A 21,456-nucleotide genomic window follows, 5' to 3' on the forward strand; every position below is an offset into this window, starting at 1 on the left:
CCTGTCCCAAGTCAGACTATTCCAATTCTCACTATTCCAACAGCTGTTTGACCATGATTAGATCAATACGTATACGGGCTATTAAGAAGCACTTCGCTATTAGCTGTTAACATGTTAGCAGCCATATTATAGCTTCCACAACCAGCCACTTAAATCTCTTTTCACAGAGCTTGTCAAATTCTGCTTTTTAAGGAAAACGTCAAATACAGATGCAGATTCTTCTTAAAACCTATCTGCAACTGTTTTGAAAGAAAGGAGCAGAAGGATAAACCAGAATAGGAAAATTTTTTGTAGCAATGCTTCAAAACTCTCTAAAAACATCAGGTTAGGAGTCAGTACTTTTACAGTAAGTTTATCTGCTGGAACTTCAACTTTTACTTTCTCACCCACCACACACTATACTATCAACTACTTATATCACAAGGTCACGAATGTGTACCAACTATTTGAAAATACAATGACATTAACCACAAGTCATAAAATTTTACAACTTCATTGTAAAACACCAATTCAGTAAAATACCTAACAAAATAGGCACTTCTGTGAAAGTTTTTATAAACAGAGCAGATTATCAACAGATAGAACTGATGGCAATATTGACCAGAAGTCTCAAAAAGAGAGAATAATCCAGTGAATATATATCAACAAGTAAAATTTCAGTGCTTTGTTTTTGCTTTGAGTTTGGGTTTAGGTTTTTTTTGAGACAGGGGAGGGAAGGAGGTTGGAAATCATGAGCATGGTAGAGACACTAAAGATTTTATTATTTCGCATTTGAGATTTCATTTTCCATTTTCTAGGATTATGCAACCTGCTTAACATCTGCTATTTTTAAAAACAAAGCTCTTAAATTCCTAGTTCTGTAAATCAAAGATAGGCTGTACACAGAAAGCTACTATAGATGACATGAAATTGGAAGAACAAGAACAGGCAACTGATACTCCTAAGCAAGGAGACAGGAATACAGTCTCCTCAAAAAATAGAAAGTAGTGGAACTTCTCCATCTAAACAGTTCTTGGAAAAGATGCTACATGCTCAGGTGAACCATAACTGTAATATTGGAGTAATGCTTCTGCTTTACAAATTCTGTCCTGATGAAGGTTCCTTTGTGCCCAGATTCTCATTCAACTGCTCTTTACCTGGAAGTAAGAGAGTATTAGTTAGTATGCTATAATATTCAATTAATTGACAAAAATACTGCTCCAAAAGTGTTTGGTGTATATTTAAAAAAGCATATATGAAAGAGTACTTCCAACTTTGATAACTCTTCCAAGTAAGGTCTGCTGTGTTTGTGTGTGTGGCAGGGGTTTTTGGTAGCAGGGAAGGGGGCTACACCGGTGGGTTCTGTAAGAAGCTCCTCAAAGCTCTCCTGGCTCCAAGTCAGACCCACCTCTGTCCAAGGCTGAGCCAATTAGCGACAGTGGCCACACCTCTATGATAACATATTTAAGAAGGGGAAACTGGGAGGAGTTGGGAGGGAGACACCTCTGCAAACACTGAGGTCAGTGGAAGAAAGGAGGAGGAGGAAGAGAGGAAGGTACATTGGAGCAGACTTCCCTGCAGTGAGAGGGCAGGCTGTCCTCCCGTCACCCATGGAGGTCACCAGTGGAACAGATGCCCACCTGCAACCCCTGGAGGACCCCACATAAGAGCAAGTGACTGTGCCCAAAGGCCAGGACTCTGTGGGAAGAAGCCCCCTGCTGTTGTAGTCTGGCACTGGGAGGACTGCAACGCATGGGAGGGACCCACACTGAAACAGCATGAGAAGCGCTGCAGCCTGTGGGAAGGATGCATGTAGGAAAAAGTTCATGTAGGGCTGTCTCCTGTGAGAGGGACCCCACATTAGACAATAGGAAGAGCATGAGGAGTCCTCCCCATCCTCAAGGAGGAAGGAGTAGCAGAACTGACTACAACCCCCCATCCCCTGCAGCTATGCAGGGGAGGAGGTAGAGAAATTGGGAGCAAAGCTGAGCCCAGGAAGAAGGGAGGGGTGATGGAAAGGTGTTTTTTAAGATGTGGCAATGCTTCTCTCTGTCCTACTCTGTCTGTTAAGTGTTGCTGTTCTTAGTGTTTGAATTAAATTAATGTTCTTTTTCTTCCCCTAACAAGTCTGTATGACCACAATGGGCAAGTCATCCCTCCCTGTCCTTATCTCAATTCTGGAGCCTTTTGCTTTATTTTCTCCTTCCCATTCCTGAGACGGAAGAGATGAGTGAGCGGCTGTGTGGTCTCAGTTGCTCTCTGGGCTAAAACCACGACATAAGGCAAAATCATGTTCTATTAGTAGAGCCGCGCTTTTAAACAACAGTTAAATTGCAGCAAGCCTTTGCACAGTGTATAAACCTCACTACTTCCTGAGACTAGCTTGTTACAATAAATTCCTAGTACTCCATTAAAAAACATCTCTTTTGGTGAGTCTCCTGTATAACTATTGCTGGCTTAATTTTGATTAAGGCATTTAAAAATTTGACCTCCCAGGTACATGAACACTGCATTACTGGTTAAACAAAGCTGACAGAAATGGGGCGAGGCGGGCAGGCAGGCTGGAATACAGAATATTTAACAATAAAAAGTATATTAATAACGTATTACAGAATATGAACATATGACTGAACTCACAAAGTTTTCAACTACCTAAAACACATTTTTAAATAGCCAAATTTTTTTAGCGTAAACACTATTTCAAACCAACTTTGTGAATTCCCAGAATTTAACTAATCTAACTTCAGATTACTCCATTGCCAATGCAACTTGAGGCTTTTTTTTTTTTTTAAAAAGCTTCCGTTTACCTCAAAGTCAGATGAACGCTTTTCCTCCTACTTGCAAGATGTTGATACAACTAAAGGAAGCGTGTTTCCTTTGCTTTTACATTTCATCTTCCACAAGGAATAAGCATACAAATAATAGTCTCGCTAATCTTCCACAGCACAGTTCAGTTATTCAGAGTAGGTTATTCATGGTAGAATGAACAAAATCTTGCTGCTAAAGTACATGACACTTACCCTTCAATTTATGTACTAACTCTACTGGGATATTGTGTACCATTGTGTATATTTCCTCCAGTTGCTGACAGGATACCAGTAAAGATGACAAGGAATATTTTCTTTCATTAGGAGATTCTGGTGATGGCATTAAGGTAAATTCTTTATCTGAGGAGAAGAGTTCTACAGGATTGCAAAATTCATCTCTTTCTCTTTTTTCTAGTGCAAGATTGAGGTCTGATTTACAACTTAAAGATTCACCTCCATTATATGTTTGATGCAGCTTCTCTTCACTTCTAGATGTGGTATTTTTCAGCACTTTATTTGTGTTGAACGGGGACTGTAGATCTAGCTTTGATTTTTGAATATCCCCCTCATTATCTGGATCACCTGCTATGTATGTGCTGTCTATTACATCAAAATCAGGCTCTGACCATGAATAATCACTGGAATCAAAGCTATCAAACTCTTCTGGAAATGTCTCATCCAATATACCCAAGTGGCTGCCTTCACAACTGACAGAACTGAACAATAGAGATACATTCTGCTGCTGTATCTCATTCACTAAGGAAGCCTGAAAGTGGTCTGAAGGCAGAACATTTGTTCTGCTGTTGTTTTCTGAACAGATACCTGGAGTATTCATGCTGCTCTTTACATACAGAAGAGTCTGGTTCTCTGAATCAGAGGTAGAGCACATGAGTGTAGAGTCGGATGCCTCCTGCATGTTAAGTGTAGCATCCATTGCATCTTCTTCTATCGTTACTTCAGCTGGTATTGGCTCCATGTCTGATGAGCCCTCAGTTTGAATAGTTTTTCTCGATGGGCTTCTAACATTCCAGTGCTGCATCTCATTCACTAAGGAAGCCTGAAAGTGGTCTGAAGGTAGAACATTTGTTCTGCTGTTGTTTTCTGAACAGATAGCTGGAGTATTCGTGCTGCTCTTTACATACAGAAGAGTCTGGTTCTCTGAATCAGAATCAGAGGTAGAGCACATGAGTGTAGAGTCGGATTCCTCCTCCATGGTAAGTGTAGCATCCATTGCATCTTCTTCTATCGTTACTTCAGCTGGTATCGGCTCCATGTCTGATGAGCCCTCAGTTTGAATAGTTTTTCTCCATGAGCTTCTAACATCAGTAACTAAATGGAACAAACCAAGGTAAAATTTTAGTATTTTCATACACTCAGTAAATCTGGTTTTCTACTGTCCCTTCGGTAAGCTAAGCAATCCAAGAAGGAATACATATAGCTGCTTTATATTGCTTATGCTTAGTTTTCTTCCTCAACACAAAGGGGACTCTACACAGGAAAAAAAAAAAAAAAAATCTGTGTTAAATCAAATTCACAGTATTCACATTTTATTAGGCCTACATCTTATTAAGCCTATTATGTTGTTACAGAGTGAGCCATTAGAATAACTTGCAGTTTCACTGAAATAATTATCTTTTTTTTCTTGTGTGATGTATACAATGTCAACAAAATAATCACATTTCTAATCAATGAGTATTATAAAAACAGTTTCAGACTTACACAGCTTTTCTGGAGTCCGAGGAATCTGATTCCTTGTTATAAATGGGTTAAAAGCCAGTGCCCTAATGAGATCTTCTAATGCCATTCCTTTTCCTTCACCAGTCTGAGGAGACCCAGATATCACAGCTCTTGCAACCTGTGGGATGTCAGAGAAGGGCAAACATTGAGAAAGCAAAATTATAACCTTTTTATTTCTGTCAGTTATGGTTCTAAATAGATCGCATTTTCCAAATGATCTGAAGAATCTGGAATCTCCTGACTCTTCTTCTGTCATTTACTATTTAGGCTCACAATGACCACAGTGTCCTACAAACACAAAATGAAGATAGAGGACTGAAATCAGAATTCAGTTCTAAGTTCTCTCATCATGTATGAGTCCATCTTTAAAATAAGAAAATATACTCAGATAAAATATACTTAAGACACTAGTCAAGAACTGCATAAGCATAAAGACTAGAGCTATATTTATATAAGTAAAACATTTTAGCAGATGAAAAATAACTGTTCTGTTTCAGTGAAAGACGCAATTCACCTTGCAAATCAAAATGTGGCACATTTTACACCAACTCATGTGAAGAAATTCCTCAGATAAATCTTAAATAAAATACCTAAAAGAGGAAATACCAAAATTTCCCTGTTAAATATTTAACCTGCAAAATCTCAGAAACAAAAATGACTGTTGAATTCTTAATATATGCAGTGGTTCATAGATTAATGGATGAGTGGTGATAAAAATGACACCATGTTTCTACTGAGTGCTATTCACTTCACCATGATTTACAAGTATGATAACTGCACAAGGTCGGGGCATTCAGGGTGTACTTAATTAGGCAGTCACCCCTAAAACCTAGTGACACTTATTACTATCTAGCAGAAAAAAATAACTTTTGATGTATGCAGATTACAAGAGGCATTTTATGATACAATTAGTAATTTGTTTTCTGAATTTAATGACCATTTATTTAAAAACAAACGAACAAAAAATTTAAAAATAACACTTCCTAACCTCTTCTGCCAGTTCATCTCTGGCTTTCTTAAGAGGGTCTTCTTTTTTGACAGCAGACTGTGTCTGGACAATATGATCACCTGCATTCTCCATTTCTGAAATGACAGACTCATTCTTTCCATTTTTTAAGATCTCTGGAGGCACAGGCTTTTTTTTCCCCTTGCAAGTTTCAATATGCAAGTTCTAGAGGAATACACATGAATTATTAGAAGTTTTAAACTCAAGGGTCAGAAAATTAGCATGAAGAAACTGCTGGACAAATTCTGAACAGCAATGGTCTTTGTGTTTAGTCAATACAAATATTTCAGTCTTAAATTCTATTTTACAATCATATTTAAAGTAGGACGTAAGTAGTGGCTAGGATAAAGTGTTGCATAGAACACAGATGATTCATCTGCAACTACCTTGAACACACTATAGTGAACAATTGTGCAATGAACAACTGTTCACGCACAACTTAAATAAACATCAAAGTCTGACCACTGTTCACAAAAAGACTGTTTCAGCAAGCAGGCAATCAGTCACACCCATATGCTGTACTGGAAGTCAGGTGCAAGAGCACCTAATTCTGTCCTTTCTTAAAGCTTAAAGAAGTCCCTGACAGTTTTTATAGTTTTACAGGACTGACTCAGATCTGTAAAAATACTACTTAGAAACAACAAAACAAAACCAAAAAAAAAACAACCCGCAACCCTCCCCCCGAAATACTATGTCTAAGCTTCAATTAATGTAAAAAGCAAACATCCTACGTTTAACTTAATTGACAGGTAGGAAATTACTGAAGAATCACCTTTTCAATTAACACATCTCTGTTTTCTGAGGATTTTGACAACTCCAAAGGCACTAAAGAGATCCTTGGGAAAGGGGGAAAAGAGGGGTTAAATAAATAAATAAATAAATTGAGACACAAATTAAACAAATGGCAAACAAATCTCAGTAGAAGGCCATTACATATTGTATGCCCCGTATCTGTCCGTTATGATTTCTCTCAATTCATCCCAGTCATCAGAAGGCAATTCTACTATAGGGAGAACATGTGACAATTAGAGCAGACTTAGCCCTAGTTGTGTATCAGTCTCCCAAAATCAATAAATTGTGAAACTTTTCCCTTGATTACCAAAGAGAAAAAGAAGGGATTTTGTGATATTTTCGTAAACAAGTCTTCTGTATTCCGCAATCACAGATAACTTCTCTACATACTCTTCCTCTGAATCGCCTCTGGTATCCACAGGTCTGTTCCTGTATGTATTTATTGATATTTAACAATCACCTGGCTACCAAAAACTTCAGTCTTTTCACTTCTGATGAGGGTAGTGCTAATTACATAGCTCTCTAAAATTTGAAGTACCATTCTCACTTGTTAGGAAGAATGAACCTTAAAATGTTAGTATTTGCTGTTACCTGTCTTCAGAATCAGAAGCAGACAAAAATCCATGCTGTATGAAGTTGCTTTAATTGTTAACTACTCGGACAATCTTTGAGACTCACATGCAGACATCTACTTATGTCTAAATATAGGACAGCCTTCCTTTGCTAACACCACTTCTCTCCTAGTAGGCAACTCTCAAGTATCTGTAGGAGTCCCATTATGAAATACAGTGTTATTCATGAAACCTTCCTGGACTGAGTAAATGACAAACAGGCCAAAACGTTAGAATACCATTGTGCTCTATCACTTCCTGGAACTGTAGTGAGAGAAGTTACAGAACAAACTGATTTTAGAAGGTTCATGAGAAAAGTGTTGTTGAGAAGGGTTACCACGGTAATTCTACTTGGGAGTCAGGGTTTTTTGTTTTGGTTCAGTTTTAGCTAGGTTTTTTTAAACAAAAAAGAAGGGATCCTGTTAATGTCTGTTCTTTTACTCTCAGGCTATACTGAACATTTGTGCCTACACCAAATCAACCTAAGAATTCTCTGTTTTCTTCACTCACCTCCTGAAGTTTGAAGGAATACAGTTAAAAAGTGAGATAAAAACATTGCAACTTGGCTGCTGCACATCCTGTTCAGCAGCAACCAGTTGATCAATCAGTCACCAGCTGGAGAAAGCAAGTTATTTTAGGACTATCTTGCTAAATCAGGTGTATTTGACATGTAAGGAATGGGCTACTGAAATATTCCACTAAGGATCCAAGAGATGCAATATATTCAACGTCAACAAGTAAATTTCTACTTTTGCCACTGCTTTTTTAATCAATTTCTCATTAACTTCTTACCCTCTTGGTGGTAGTGTTGACTTATCTATCACCGTTTCCAATGCCTCATTACTCTTCCCGTAACATACCTCATGAATAGTGTCACAAACATCTAGAAAAGCAAGTCAAGAATTTTATTTTTGCTTCCATTTTTTTTGCTCAAGTTTCCCAGGTGACACAAATGGCTCAGGCCACTTCTGTAGACTATTCATAGGATGTATTTTATAAACACTTCAAGAAAAATAAATTAATACATAAGCAGGACAGTGGAATCAACCCTTTTGCTCAGGTACCACCTTCAGCCACAGATGCCACTAGCAGCCAGCACCTAGTTATGTTGCTCCTGAACACGTTTCAGGCACGATTCTATCTGTTGCTCTGCACATATCAATCACACATTCGACCCTTCTACAAACTACAATCCAGCCACATGTCCTCATTATCCCGTCCTCTCCATGTACATATCAATCGTGTGGCACAACAATTCCACAAAGCAAAATTCCACCCATGTTTTCCTCACCATCTTCACCTGCATTTATCAATAAATATCTCTGTGGACATATTCATCTTTCTGATCAATACCACCTGAGTCCAAGCAAAGCAAAGCATAAGGAAATGTTTTGCACATTATCAGAGGTACATGTATCTCAGCTCAGGACTCTCTAGAACAATAAATACCAATTTTGGCACATTATTTGGATAAATAGCTAAAATTTAATCTCAGTAGTTCTCTACTAACCCTAAATTTCAGCTTCTGCAAAAATAAATGGCATTTCCTTTAGTATTCACCTCAATATCACCTCCAAAATTCAAGCTGACTTCAAGAAGTTAGGTGAGGTTAACTTTTTATTTATTTATTAAAGATTGACATGTTAACAGGCAGAACATTAGATTTTTTAGTGTCTAGAGTTCTCAGGTCAAGCATCTTAACCACAGAGTAGAGAGAATGCCAGACACCAGTTTGTCTCAAGCTTTCTGGTATTACTAGAAGCTCACAGCATTACTGCACAGTGCTTTAATCTCTGAAATTTTTAAGGCAAATGACCTTCCATTTGCAGTTCTGCAGCCTCTCCTTTGCAGCTTCTAGCTTGATAACTACATATCCTCAGACTACTAGAGCATGCTTTCACCTTTGTAAGCAAAAGGATCTTCTCCTATTACTTCGCACCTTTAAATTTTTCCTAAACAGGACTGCAAATGACATACGACTCAAGTTGTCTTTGCCTTCCCTTTCCACTTTCATAGCTTCTAACACTTTGTCAACAAGCACTGCCCAGTAAAACACAATCAGCTCAGTTGTCAATTAGCATGTGCAACATCCATGTCTGATCAAAGTGAGCTCTGATCAGCACTGTTAACTTAATGACTGAAAACAACCAACACAGAGATCAAGCAAAGTCCTGATCAAATGGCACACTTACTGTGGAATAAGTATTTCAGAATGCACTAGGGAAAGATGCTGACCTGAGAGGACACCTTCAATTTCTTTTGCCAGCTGGCTAATGGGAAAAGTTTTATCTTCTATCTTTCTTTGGTATTACTCCTCCAAACCGAAGCAACTGTTAGAGTGAATGTATTCTCTAGAACCCACGAATTAAACTACTTTGCATATAGAAATCTGTCTCAACACCCTTTGTGCAAGAACAACAAAATACCAAAGAGGTCCAGCATTGTTTTTTTGCAATATCAAAAACTTCAGAGAATCTCTGAGATAAAACAAGTTTGAAAAACGTAAGGCAACTGTGGCAAGGTGTCATTCAAAACCAGATTATCAGAGACTACTAAAGATACTTGCAAACACAAGCAGGGAGTCTTCTTGACCCTAAGTATATTTTTTAAATTGTGTTGGGTAGTGAGAAGGGAAAGAAGCTTCTCCTGTTCACACACCTGAAACTGATGCTACATGTTGACAAGGGACAATATCCTCATCTCTTTCTTCAAGATTAAAAGAAAGGGGTGGCAAAGCTTTTGACCAATGCGGTTCCTTTCAAAAGAAAAAGAAAGTTGCACAAGCAGGCTGAAAGAAATCTGCATATCATCAGCAATTAACAAACAATTATTTAAAACAGCTTTTCTGCAAACCAGCTGTTAGACTCAACATGAAACTTGTCCTTTCTCTACTGGGTAGCTAGACAAGAGTATAATCTCAGATCCCTGTATCAATGTAAACTTAAGAATGGAAATTATTGTTCATTCATCTAGCAGATCACCTTAAAAAGGAAAACCATAACTCAGCAGATGTTCAGGCTGATAGTAGATAAAAGCCAAATTTCCACAGGGGGATGGATATGGATAAAACCAAAATCAATCAGGTCACGCTTATGCTGACATACTGTCTTGACAAGACCGTTCCATACCCCATCTCAAATGAAGACACTAGCTGCCAATAAGTGAAATCTATCTTCTTTAAGAAAGACTACAAAAAGCAATTACTGATATATTGTACTATGTGATTCCCTAACCTTACATTTAAAGCTTAAGTGTTACAATAGAACGCACCAGGTTGGATGTACATCCTCTCTTACCTTTACATTTTCTCTTCCCCAGAACCAGGTAAATTGAACCCTATTTACTGGATACTGATGCAAGATTAAATTAAAAGGACACAGACCAAGAAAGCTTTTCCACTTCACTTCCCAGTCTTCCTGTTTTCTAGAAATAGATGCACTTGACACACGATGCTGTTGCTCTATTTTTAGTCTGTAACATAAGAGCATGGAAAATGAACATAACGCATCTGTTGGTGGAGATAACAATTCTGCATAAAAACAGAGAGTATTATGCGTTCCCCTTAGCCTCCAAATCTTTGACATGTATCAACTCACTCATGCACTTGTGCATGCACTGAGAACGAACTGAATTTCACAACCTAAAAAGCAGCTGCTAGGTAGTCTTCATGTTTCTTAGAGCAGACTTGGAAGAACTATACTAAAATACATACACACAATGAGATACACACTTTATCTTTCCCTAAGACAGTTTAAGATAACATTTTAAAATCACAGAACAGATAAACGAGAAAAAAAAATAAAAATCAGATCATCTAGCAAATGAGGTGCCCAGGGAAAAAAAAAAAAGCCTAAAATGTCAATTAAGCAAAAACAAAAAGCTGAAGTTATCTAGAGAAGAAACTCCATTAAAAGTTACACAAATCATTAAGACATATGTGAATTTCCCAGAGGCAAAGGAAAAATACTGAACAAACATGTTCTTACTAAAAATATTACTATTTTAGACAGGACTCCAAGGTAGGAAGACATGAGCCTTACACTGTAGAACAAAGAACCAGAAAAAATTTCCAGATAATTACCTATTTGCTACCAAACGCTGCAGTAATTTATTGCAGACCATCACCTTCTTCTCAATGACCTGCATTTGTTTTAATTCAGGTTGACACCGTTCATCTCTCAGTGTCCTCAGGGCTTCATTTAATAACTGAATGACTGTTAAGAAATTCAGTTTTTCACCTTCATATATATTTCCTGAACAAATCTTGAAGTATAGCAAGCAAGAAAAAAAAAAAAAGAGAACAACATCAATATCAAAGTTATGTCTTCTGTAATCAAAGCAGGGATACAAAGTTCCACTTTATATTCTGATTCAGTTTTTGACTCATTTTTTCAAAAAGAAGCTCTAGATTTAAGCCTCAGGTTTGTTTTCTAGAGTCAGCTGTTTGAAAGTAGACTGACTATAAAGCTATATGAACTAAGAAAACGTCATCTGAGGCATCCTGTTTAACCACTGCCTCAACAGATGTGACAGGCTTAAACAGCACCATATACTACACATTAGAAACAAAAGCTCATTAGCTAAAGCAACAATTAAACCGGTCAACCTAGTTTTCATGTCTAAACTACAAAAAAAATCAATTATTAATCAGGCAGAATTACCAATGCAATTATTGAATTTTAAAAGTTAATGGTTGAAACATAACAAATACAAACCAGTAGCATAATCATAACAAACTGTTACATATAAATCAGACATATTTTCTCCATCCCTGAGTAATCATCTCTTGTCATCTGTGACGTTTGGGTTTTTTTTCAAAGGTATCTAGTTACAGCCCTGGGGACTAGAAAAAAAACAGTTTAGCAGGAAATACAAAAACTACTTACTTCATGTATGTCATTTTCAAGTCTGCGAACCAATGGCTGTGGAACACTGAAAGCAACATCAGTTCCATCTAAAATGCATCGATGAACATAACTTTCAAGTTCAGCAAGTACAGAATCCACAACTTCCTTTTCCTTTTCCAGAGATGTAAGCATTTCCATTATAAGTGTCCACATGCTGCGGACCTTAGTAGGCAAGAAGGACAAAAATTCTAAGTTAAAATGTTTGCCTAATACCTATAATGACAAAGTATCAAAAGAGCACAAAGGCAGATGAAGGAGCTAGCCTAATCACAGGCAGATGAGTGGAAATATTGTCCGAGAGTAAATGTTGCAGGAATGTAAGAATACAGTACGCTGCCACAGCAGAAAAAAAAAATGCTCACCTTTTGAATTCTCTCAGTTTTGTTATTTTTGTTTTGGTCTCTTTGTTTCATCCTATATGCAGATGCAAAACAAAAGTTCAAGTACACTACAATGAGATTACAGTTCATATTTCATAAAATTGAGTAAGAAATCAATTTTATATATGCTAACTTAGTCACAAAGAAAACAACTTACCTGCAAGACCGTATCTTCAAGACTGTATATTCAAACTTTATCAGTTTTATTTCTCTAATTAAAATCCTAGGAAAAAGGTAAACAATTACCAGATTTTTTAAAAATCTAGGTTTCTACTCTGCTATTCTCAGAATTCCTAACTATCACTAACCAATTACGCTCTTTCCAAATCTGCAATACTGAGGCACTTTTGGAACAATGTGAAAAAAAACTTGCCCTTGACTTCCTAACCATAGCTTTGTACAGAAAGACAACCAGGAAAGCCACTAAGCTATTTGTAAATTAATTAAGCCGCCACTTAGTCTATTGCAATGGAATAGCTTTTACTAGACCCAAGACCAATAATGAAGTTACTAAAAAAGCACATTATCAGTACAAACCTCCAAATATATTCAGCAACTGGACAGTACCCAAATCTCTCAGTTTCAAAAGAACAGAGACCATAATACTGGAGTACAAGCAGCTGGACCATGAAAGTTCTTTTGTCAAAGGACTTGTATAATATTTTTAAGCATGTAAAAACAGTGGCCTGATTTTCAGGAACACTGGGTGTCTAACTCATGCTGAATTCTAAAGGATCTTTGGAGCTCTGATGCCTTGTTGAGAATGAAAAAACTATAGAGAATTGTGGTTTTGAAGGGTACCACTGACAACATAAGCAAGAGCACTAACACTTCCAAAGCAGGGTGAGAGGAAACGCAGAATTGCAGAAATCAGAGTTTAAGAGACTTTGACCTCTGGAAATTATATTGTTGAGCCTTTCACTGAAAGCAGACCCTTGTATCACAGATTCATACAGAATGGTTTGGGTTGGAAGGGATCTTAAAGATCATCTAGTTCCAAACTCTCCTGTCATGGGCAGGGACACCTTCCATTAGATCAGGTTGCTCAAAGCCCCATCCAACCTGGCCCTGAACACTCCCAGTGAGGGGGCAGCCACAGTTGCTCTGGGCAACCTGTTCCAGTGTCTCACAACCCTCAAAGGAAAGAATCTCTTCCTTATATCTAATCTAAAATCACTCTCAGTTTAAAACTGCTACTGCTCATCCTACCACTATACTCCCTGATAAAACAGTCCCTCAGCATCTTTCCTTTAGGCCCTCTTTAGTTACTGGAAGGCTGCTATAAGGTCTCCCCGGCGCCTTCTCTTCTCCAGGCTGAACAACCCCAACTCTCTCAGCCTGTCCTCTTCAGGGAAGTGCTCCAGATGCCTGATCATCTTTGCGGCCCTCCTCTGGACCCACGTGAGGCCTATGTCTTTCTTATACTGAGGGTCCCAGAACTGGACATGGTACTCCAGGATGGGTCTCACAAGAGCAGAGGAGAGGGGGAGAATCACCTCCCTTGACTTGCTGGCCACACTTCTCTTGATGCAGCCCAAGATATGGTTGGCTTTCTGGGCTGCAAGCGCACATTGCTGGTTCACAATCAGTTTTCCATCCACTACTACTCCCAAGTTCTTCTCCTCAGGGCTGTTCTTAACCCATTCTCCAACAAAGATATTCAACAGCAAAGCTGTTAAGCCAACAGATCTTAAACCAACAGACATTAAACAGCACTGGTTCTATCACCAACCCCCGAGGAACACCACTCATCACTGCTCTCCATCTGGACATTGAGCTGTTGACCTCAACTCTGAGTGCAACCATCCAGCCAGTTCCTTATTCACCAAGTGATCCACCTGTCAAATCCATGGCACTCCAATTTAGAGCCAAGGATGTCACATGAGACAGTATAGGAAGCGTTGCACAAGTCCGGGTAGCTGACGTCAGTTGCTCTTCCCATATCCACCAGTGCTGTAACGCTGTAGATGGCCACCAAATTCATCAAGCACAATTTGCCCTTACTGAAGCCATGCTGGCTGTCAGCAATCCCCTCCTCATTTTCCACATGCCCTAATATATTTTCCAGGAGCATCCACTCTATGATCTTACCTGGCAGAGAGGTGAGACTTACTGTCCTGTAGTTCTGCAGGTCCTCTCCATTTCACTTTTTAAAATTATGTTACTTCAATCATGTGACTCCTGGTCCTACCAAGTTAAGTCTTTAAAGTTTCCAGCAAGGAAGGGAGATTCCACTGATTTTCTGGGCAACCTATTCCAGTGTTTAATCGTTCTCACATGAGGTTTTTTTTTTTTAATCCAGTGTGAGCTTTCCCTTAAGCACCTTGGGCCTGTTGCCTCTTGTCCTGTCAGCATACATCCTTGTGCAGAGTACCTTAATCTCCTCTACAACTTTTTCGATATTGGAACATTATGATTAAACCCTCTGAGCTTCATCTTCCTCAAGCTAAAACAAACCCAACTCTACAGCTTTTACATGTATCAAGTTCTCCAACTCTCTAATCACTGTGGTCCTCTGCTAAAATCAATCCTATCTTTCCATCTCTCTCAACTGAAGGGATCAAAACACAGCATTCCAGGTGTGGCCAGGTAGAGTGAAACACATCTCTTGATCTGCTGGCTGTGCTCCTTTTCATAAAGTCTAGGAGGCCACTGGTCTTGTCTACAAGGGCACACTGCTAACTTGTGCTCAGCTTGTGGCTCAACATTACTCTCACCTTTGGTTCTTCTTAGCAGTGGTGCTTCCCAGCCAACCACCCACAAGCCTGTGCTGCTGTTAGGATTATTCCATCTCAGGTGCAGGACTTCACACTCTTTGCTAAATCTCACAAAATTACTGTTGGGCAAGTATCCAAACCCAGCAAGATCTGTATAATGGCTCTTTATTCCAGTATATCTACCTTTCCTCACAGTTTGGCATCATCTGCAAGTTCGGTGTGTTTGCATTCAATCCAGTCATCCATATCCCTTACAAAGACAAGGAATAGTATAAGACACAGTATTTAACCCCAGAGGAATTCCACTCGTGTTCAGCTACCAGTTAACATTTTGAGGCATTACCACCCTTTAGGGTCGCCCCTTTAGCTAGCTTTCAATCTTTCCAAAAGATGACAGAGCAGTTCTGAAATGATGCCAGGTATCTCTGCACTCCTGGATGCATTCCATCAGGTAGCAAAGGTTTGTGTATGTCCATTTTGCACACATGAACCTCTGCTTTACCCTCTTCCACTATCAGTGGTTTGTTGCTTCTTTCATCACTTCTTGGCACAGAGACTAGGCTACTGACCTTACCCATGAAGTCAGAGGCACTGGCTATTTCAGTCTGTGACACTTAAAACTTAACTTACCATTTCATTCAGAAGCAGACCTAAATCCTTCAAGTACTTCCACTTTCTAATAACATATCTATGAAACCTTTTTCCAGACTCTTATCAGGCTCTTGGAGCTGTAGCTGAACTTTGGCCTTCATAACTGCATAACTGCACACCTGAGAAATATTTCTGTATTTATGCCTGGGAGTCAGTCCCTTTTTCCGTATTCCATATGCTGCTTCTTTAGTTTCTGAACTCTATCACTAGCTCACTGTTTTAACCAGGTTTGTTTCTAGTTATGCCTGCTTCTTCTTCCACTTAGGGGAATGGAACACACTTGAGCTTCAGCGAGGATCTCTGGAAATATCCTAGCACTCCTGAGTCCTCCTGCTTTCCACAAGATACCTCCTAGCAGTTCCCCAGGCAAGCAGATTGCCGCTTTTAAGTCCAGTGTCACTATTCTTCCAGTTGTCTTCCTCATATTTCTTAGGATCTTAAGTTCTACAGTCTTGGCTGTAGTGACCACAAGGCTCCTGTTGGCAGTTACATCTCCAGAAAAGCTTCTCTTACTTGTAAGCAGTGAGTTGAGAAGAGCACCAACACATCAGTGGTTGCATTAACAAGTAATCCTGAACGCACTCCAGTTTCCAAGCTTGCCAATGCACCGTCTGCTTTTTCTAGCAAATACCAGGGTAAGCTGAAGACCTCTATAAGAATCAAGGCCTGCAGGTCTGAGGTGTGATTGATTCATCTGAAGAAGGCTTCATATTCCTTCCCTTGTATAGAGGAAGAGGTGTATAGCAGACACCCACCAGGAGGTCTTTCTCCCTTGATGCTAAACCCTCCAATCTTGATCCAAAGGCATAAAACAGACTAGTCCTCTTATATGGACCTAATCTACATGCAGCAAAACTGCTCTTTTACGTATCATGGAACTCGCCCTGCTTTTCTGACACTTACTGAACAGCTTGCAACTGTCCATGGCAAGTGGCCCAGCCACGTAAACTATCCCATTCAAATTCTGTGAATTCCACTGATATGTAACTCTGTGTCTGCATAGAAAGTTCCAGTTATTCTTGTTTCTCAAACCAGCAACATTCTCTATACACAAGAATAAAAAGTAACATAATTTTGGTGAAGTAATTAAGAATTATGTAAATAAATTGTGTCCCACAGTGACTAAGCATTCTGAGACAGTTATTCCAAGACATGAACCTTCAAATGTTAAGAAATCACAGTGCTATACATGCAGAATTCCCTGATTATTTTTAATGCCCAAGTAACCGTATCTTCCAGTATCTCCTAACTGAAAGAATTATTTCTTTAGACTACTATGTTTCATACAAGACCCTTGTGCTGGTTGCCACTGGAATAGAGTTAATTTTCTTCATAGCAGCTGGTACTGTGCTGCATTATGGATTTAGTGTGAGAGCAGCGTTGATAACACAGGAATGTTTTCATTATTGCTGAGCAGTGCTCACAGAGAGTCAAGTCTTTTTCTGCTTCTCACACCATCCCACCAGCAAGAAAGCTGAGGGTGCACAAGATGCTAGGAAGGAGCATGGCCAGGACAGCTGACCTGAAGAAGCCACACTGATATTCCATACCATAGAACATCATGCTCACTATATAAACTGTTGGGAGTTGGCTGAGGGAACAGATCACTGCTGGGGCATCAGTCAGTGGGTGTAAGCAACTGCAGTGTGCATCACTTTTCTTACGGATTATTTATCTCTTTTTATTATATTCCTTCTCATCACAATTATTACTATATTCTATTACTGTAACTATTTTATTTTCTTTTATTTATCAAACCATTCTTAGCTCAACCCATGAATTTTATTTTTTTTCCCCGATTCTCCTCCCCTCATCCCACTGGGAGAGGGGGAAGGAAGAGTGAGTGAGCAGCTTCATGGTGCTTGGCTGCTGACTGGGGTTAAACCACAACAACCTTACATACTGTCAATTAAAGAAGGAAAAAAAAAATGGGGAGAAGCTCAACAGAACTTATGATGTAAAGCAGATGCAGCCTCCTCAAATCCTTTTCAAAAAAAAAAAAAAAAACACAAAAGTCAGCTTTTATAACAAGACACCACTCCTTTAAATGCATTACTTACCGTGATTTTTTCCGATATTCTTGAATAATAAAATCTTGCAGTCTAAGAATTTGCAGAAGTTTATTGTATGCGACTTTACATCTTGCATTTGCCATGTACACATCCTTAGGTCTCAACTTTACAGCTTCAGCAAAAGGTATATCAGGACCTAAATGAAAATTAACATTTGGATGACATTGTTCACTTTTAGCAAATAAAAAACTTCCTCATCTACCTAGTTTGAATTGAAAGAATCACAAATTAAGATGCTCATTTTACCTGGACTGAAATCGAATATGTGGTGTACTGTCTTTTTACCCAGTTTTTTTCAGTTGTATACATCTTCATTCCCTCACTCCCTTTCCCTATTCTTTAGGTCACCAATACAATACAAGATGCCTAGAACAGACAGCTTTGAGCCTTCAGAATTCCTCAAGTTGTGAGAAAGACTTTGTTATAGTAGTTCAATACTTCTGGACCAAGCCATTGTTTGTATGGGTAATGGTGTACAGCATTACAGATGAACGTTGGAGCAAGACCCATAAAACAATAGAAAGCAAAACAATCTGCACTGTTCTATCAGTAGTGGCTCTATGAAAGTGCACAGAACTCTGAAAGATTTTTAACTGAGCAGCCAACTCAGAACTACTTAAAACTCTTGGCATATATCACAGACTTGACAGATTCATTGTTAAACACGACAAATTAAACATTTTTATTCTTCCATTACAGCTTACCTATGGAGTTAATTTTCATGTCTTCAATCACTACATGTCTTGCAAATAAATACAATAGGTGAATAAATTTAGGACCACCAGGAGAAATAAATGAAGAAGGTCTAATGTGAGGAAAACTGTGTTGTCCTTTGCTCTAGAAAAGTAAAATTGGTTTTAAACACAAAACTGATCTAAGAAATAAAGCCTAAACAAGTCAAACATTTAGCCGAGTACCAAAACACTGCAGCCTACTTGCTAGCAAGCCTGATGCAAAGCTAAAGTAATTTGCCACCACAGTTGATGTCTATGCTGTTCTTCCCACTATTCCTAGTTCTGCACATGAAAGACAGTTTCAATGCAAAGACTAAAATCAGTGCTGGGTAAATGTTAGAAAACTTTACCAGCTGCAAGTAAAGACGGCAATTCCTACCTTTGAAAAAATACTAAAGGGTTTTTTTTCACATTAATCAGTGTAGTTTGTTCTGCTTTTATCTTACTCAAAGATACTGCATTGTTGGCTTTCACCCTGTCCATTATTACTAAAAAAATAAAAGTGTTCCAATACATAAAGACCTGATTTCTAGACCTAACATTAAAATAAAGGTAGCATGCAAAGATAACATAATAACCAATGATACCTGAGGCAATCAATTTTGATTTGTCTCTTTTCCTTTAGAAAGCTCTCCTTAAACTTTAGTCCCTTTTCCCATATACAAGGAAAGAGTAATGTCAAAAAGGTTTTCAAACATCTGAAACCATTTTCACAATAACAAACACCTTACCAGGCAACTTAAGCAAGCACCTCTCAGGTTGAAAATTATTCTCATCCATTGCTGAGGAACCCTCTAGACTTCTGTTTAATCAAATCCCATTATCCAAAACCAAGCCACGGCAGTTTTAAGACCCAGGATTAAGTGTCTGTCATCTAAATTCCATCATGCCACAATTTTACCCCCAGTCTTAAGATAAAGTATGTGAAATAAGACACAAAGTAAAACTGAATTATTTGTTAAACCAACCTTATTTAGAACTCCTTTTTAAAAGCACTATATATGCTCTCAAAAAAAGAACTGGGTCACAGAAACCAGTAGAGCATCAATTTCCACTCTTCATAATACTCACTTCAATATCTTTTAGCCATATACAGCACTTCTTCCTAAAGGCAAGATCCATGTTTATTCCTACTGGATAGGGACTGTTTCTTTGCATGTAAAAAGGATGGGGAAAGAGAAGGGAAAAAAAAAAAAAAAAGAAAAGCCATTTCAAAACATGTTCAAATATTGTTACCTAATTATCTCTTATAAGAATGAGACTAAAAAAGATTTCTTAGTGATGCTGCCTGGAGGAGCCAGAAAATGAGGGGATATAGCCTAGACCACTGTTTACATTACAAGGCTTCCTTGCCATAATAAGTTAATTACAGACTATTTGAGAGAGATTTGTCTGCAGCTCTTTTTAACCTAGAAAAAAAAAAAAAAAAAAACAGGACAGAATGCTGACAATTTTCATATTACTTTTCTTCTTCCAGCCATTTCTTTAATGTGTAAACTAAAACAGCTCAGCTATACAAGGAAAAACACTAAGGAAGATGGGGTTCTTGCCATGTTGAAGATCTTGGCAGTAATTCATAACTGGGAAATGTTATTCGTTGTTTGGTCTGGGAAACAAATGGGAAAGGTAGACTACTTGGCAGCTATTAAAGTTTTTACCAAGCTCACCAAGTTATACATACTACCAGAAACAACTTTGATTAAGGCAAGGTTTCTGATACATTACAGTTGTGATCAAAAGGAAACAAATTCTCTGACTGTATGTTCTTCTTCCCCAGCTTTCCTCAACAGTCCACTTTTCCCGCACCCCCCCCCCCCTCAGAAACTGCATAAACTATATTCTTGATTATGTGCATAGCATTAACCTCACAAGCCAAATACTTACGCAAACAGTTTTTCTGCACGGGACTTATCCAGCTTACGAAACAAGAAGAGGGAAATGACACAAAATGCACCGTTGTTGGGGATTACAAACATCTTCCTAATACACAAATAAAGAGCTACGTGAGAAGTAGTTAGGATGCAGAATTAACACTGCGTTTTTACTGGCCGCTTAAGATTACAAAACACTACTTTAATATAAAGCGTTACAAGATACACATTGAATGCCTTATTTCCTACACAGCCAAAAATATACATCCCCCAGACTATTTAGCAAAGTTGAAAGAATTTCGATGAAAGCGTTTTCTTACAAAGAAGCTTTCAAACCAAGCAGTACGAAGCCTATCAACTCACTTCCCTCTATAGGACTGTGCAGGATGCATCCAACGGAGACCAAGCCTTACAACTATTTCTGGGTTTCATTTCTTCAGACATATATAGCACAGATCACTACTATGGCAATTCAGGCACTTCCTCTGTGTTACGAACCGCCACGGCCACCAGGACCCTCGGCAGCCATGGCGGGACTAGACTATAACACCCCCATGGACACGTAAAAGGCCCACCCCACACACATCTTCTCCTCTCTCCCCGGCTCTCCCTCGCACTTACGGTCCCAGCGTCACGCCCATGCCGTCAGCCTTCGGGTCGAAGCCCAGGGCCAGCAGGGAAAGCCAAAGACGTTTGCCCTCCCTCTTGGCGGCCATGGCACCAAGCAGCTCCCAGAGCCGCCAAGGCCAGGCAGAGGAGAAACGGCCGCCTAACTGCAGGCGAATCGGCCGCGCAAAAATGGCCCGAGCCACCTCCTCTCGCCCGCCACAATCTCCCGCGCGCGGGCCCACGCACGCGCAGCTCGAGCACCGCGAGACCTCCGACCGGCCCCCGCGGACCGGAAGCGAACGCGCGAGAGCCGAGAGCGAGGCGGAGGAGGGGCGCCGCCGCGACCCCCTGGGAGATGTAGGCCGGGCGGCGCGGCGGCCGGGTCCAGGAGCCGCCCCAAGCGGCGTGACCCGAGCGGTTGGTGTAGCCCGCCTCCAGCGGGCCGCTTTCCATGATCTTGGGCTGCGATTAGAAACTCTTAACATGACAACCAGGTAAAGCTCGGACTGGCAGCCGGCTGTGCGGTTCAAACCTTTGTTCCAAGGCACTTCGGCGGCTAGACTTCCGAGTTTTCACAACCACC

The 21,456-nt window shown here is 39.4% G+C and overlaps 1 protein-coding gene and 1 non-coding gene across 3 annotated transcripts; both read right to left on the reverse strand.

The window, feature by feature from the left end:
* Positions 1 to 739: 739 nt before the first annotated feature.
* HAUS6 (HAUS augmin like complex subunit 6) lies at positions 740 to 21,151 on the reverse strand. 2 transcript variants are annotated; one of them, XM_033003847.2, is made up of 17 exons: positions 20,886 to 21,151; positions 20,278 to 20,373; positions 19,465 to 19,537; positions 18,364 to 18,496; positions 17,648 to 17,795; positions 12,377 to 12,442; positions 12,202 to 12,253; positions 11,819 to 12,001; positions 11,014 to 11,195; positions 10,229 to 10,403; positions 9,591 to 9,687; positions 7,725 to 7,815; positions 6,302 to 6,365; positions 5,512 to 5,694; positions 4,506 to 4,641; positions 3,000 to 4,115; positions 740 to 1,136 (listed from the first exon to the last, which is right to left on the reverse strand). In XM_033003847.2, exons 1-17 carry the CDS (start codon positions 20,978 to 20,980, stop codon positions 1,075 to 1,077), a joined length of 2,952 nt encoding a protein of 983 aa, XP_032859738.1. In that variant the 5' UTR covers positions 20,981 to 21,151; the 3' UTR covers positions 740 to 1,074. The 2 variants fall into 2 exon arrangements, with proteins under 2 accessions (XP_032859738.1, XP_032859737.1); XM_033003846.2 differs by having other exon boundaries at positions 19,465 to 19,543.
* Positions 6,464 to 6,593, reverse strand: LOC116964360. The gene has a single exon (XR_004408724.1).
* Positions 21,152 to 21,456: the final 305 nt, after the last annotated feature.

This window comes from Tyto alba, unplaced genomic scaffold, assembly GCF_018691265.1.
Source record: "Tyto alba isolate M040663 unplaced genomic scaffold, T.alba_DEE_v4.0 Super-Scaffold_42, whole genome shotgun sequence".
NCBI classification, from domain to species: Eukaryota; Metazoa; Chordata; class Aves; order Strigiformes; family Tytonidae; genus Tyto; species Tyto alba.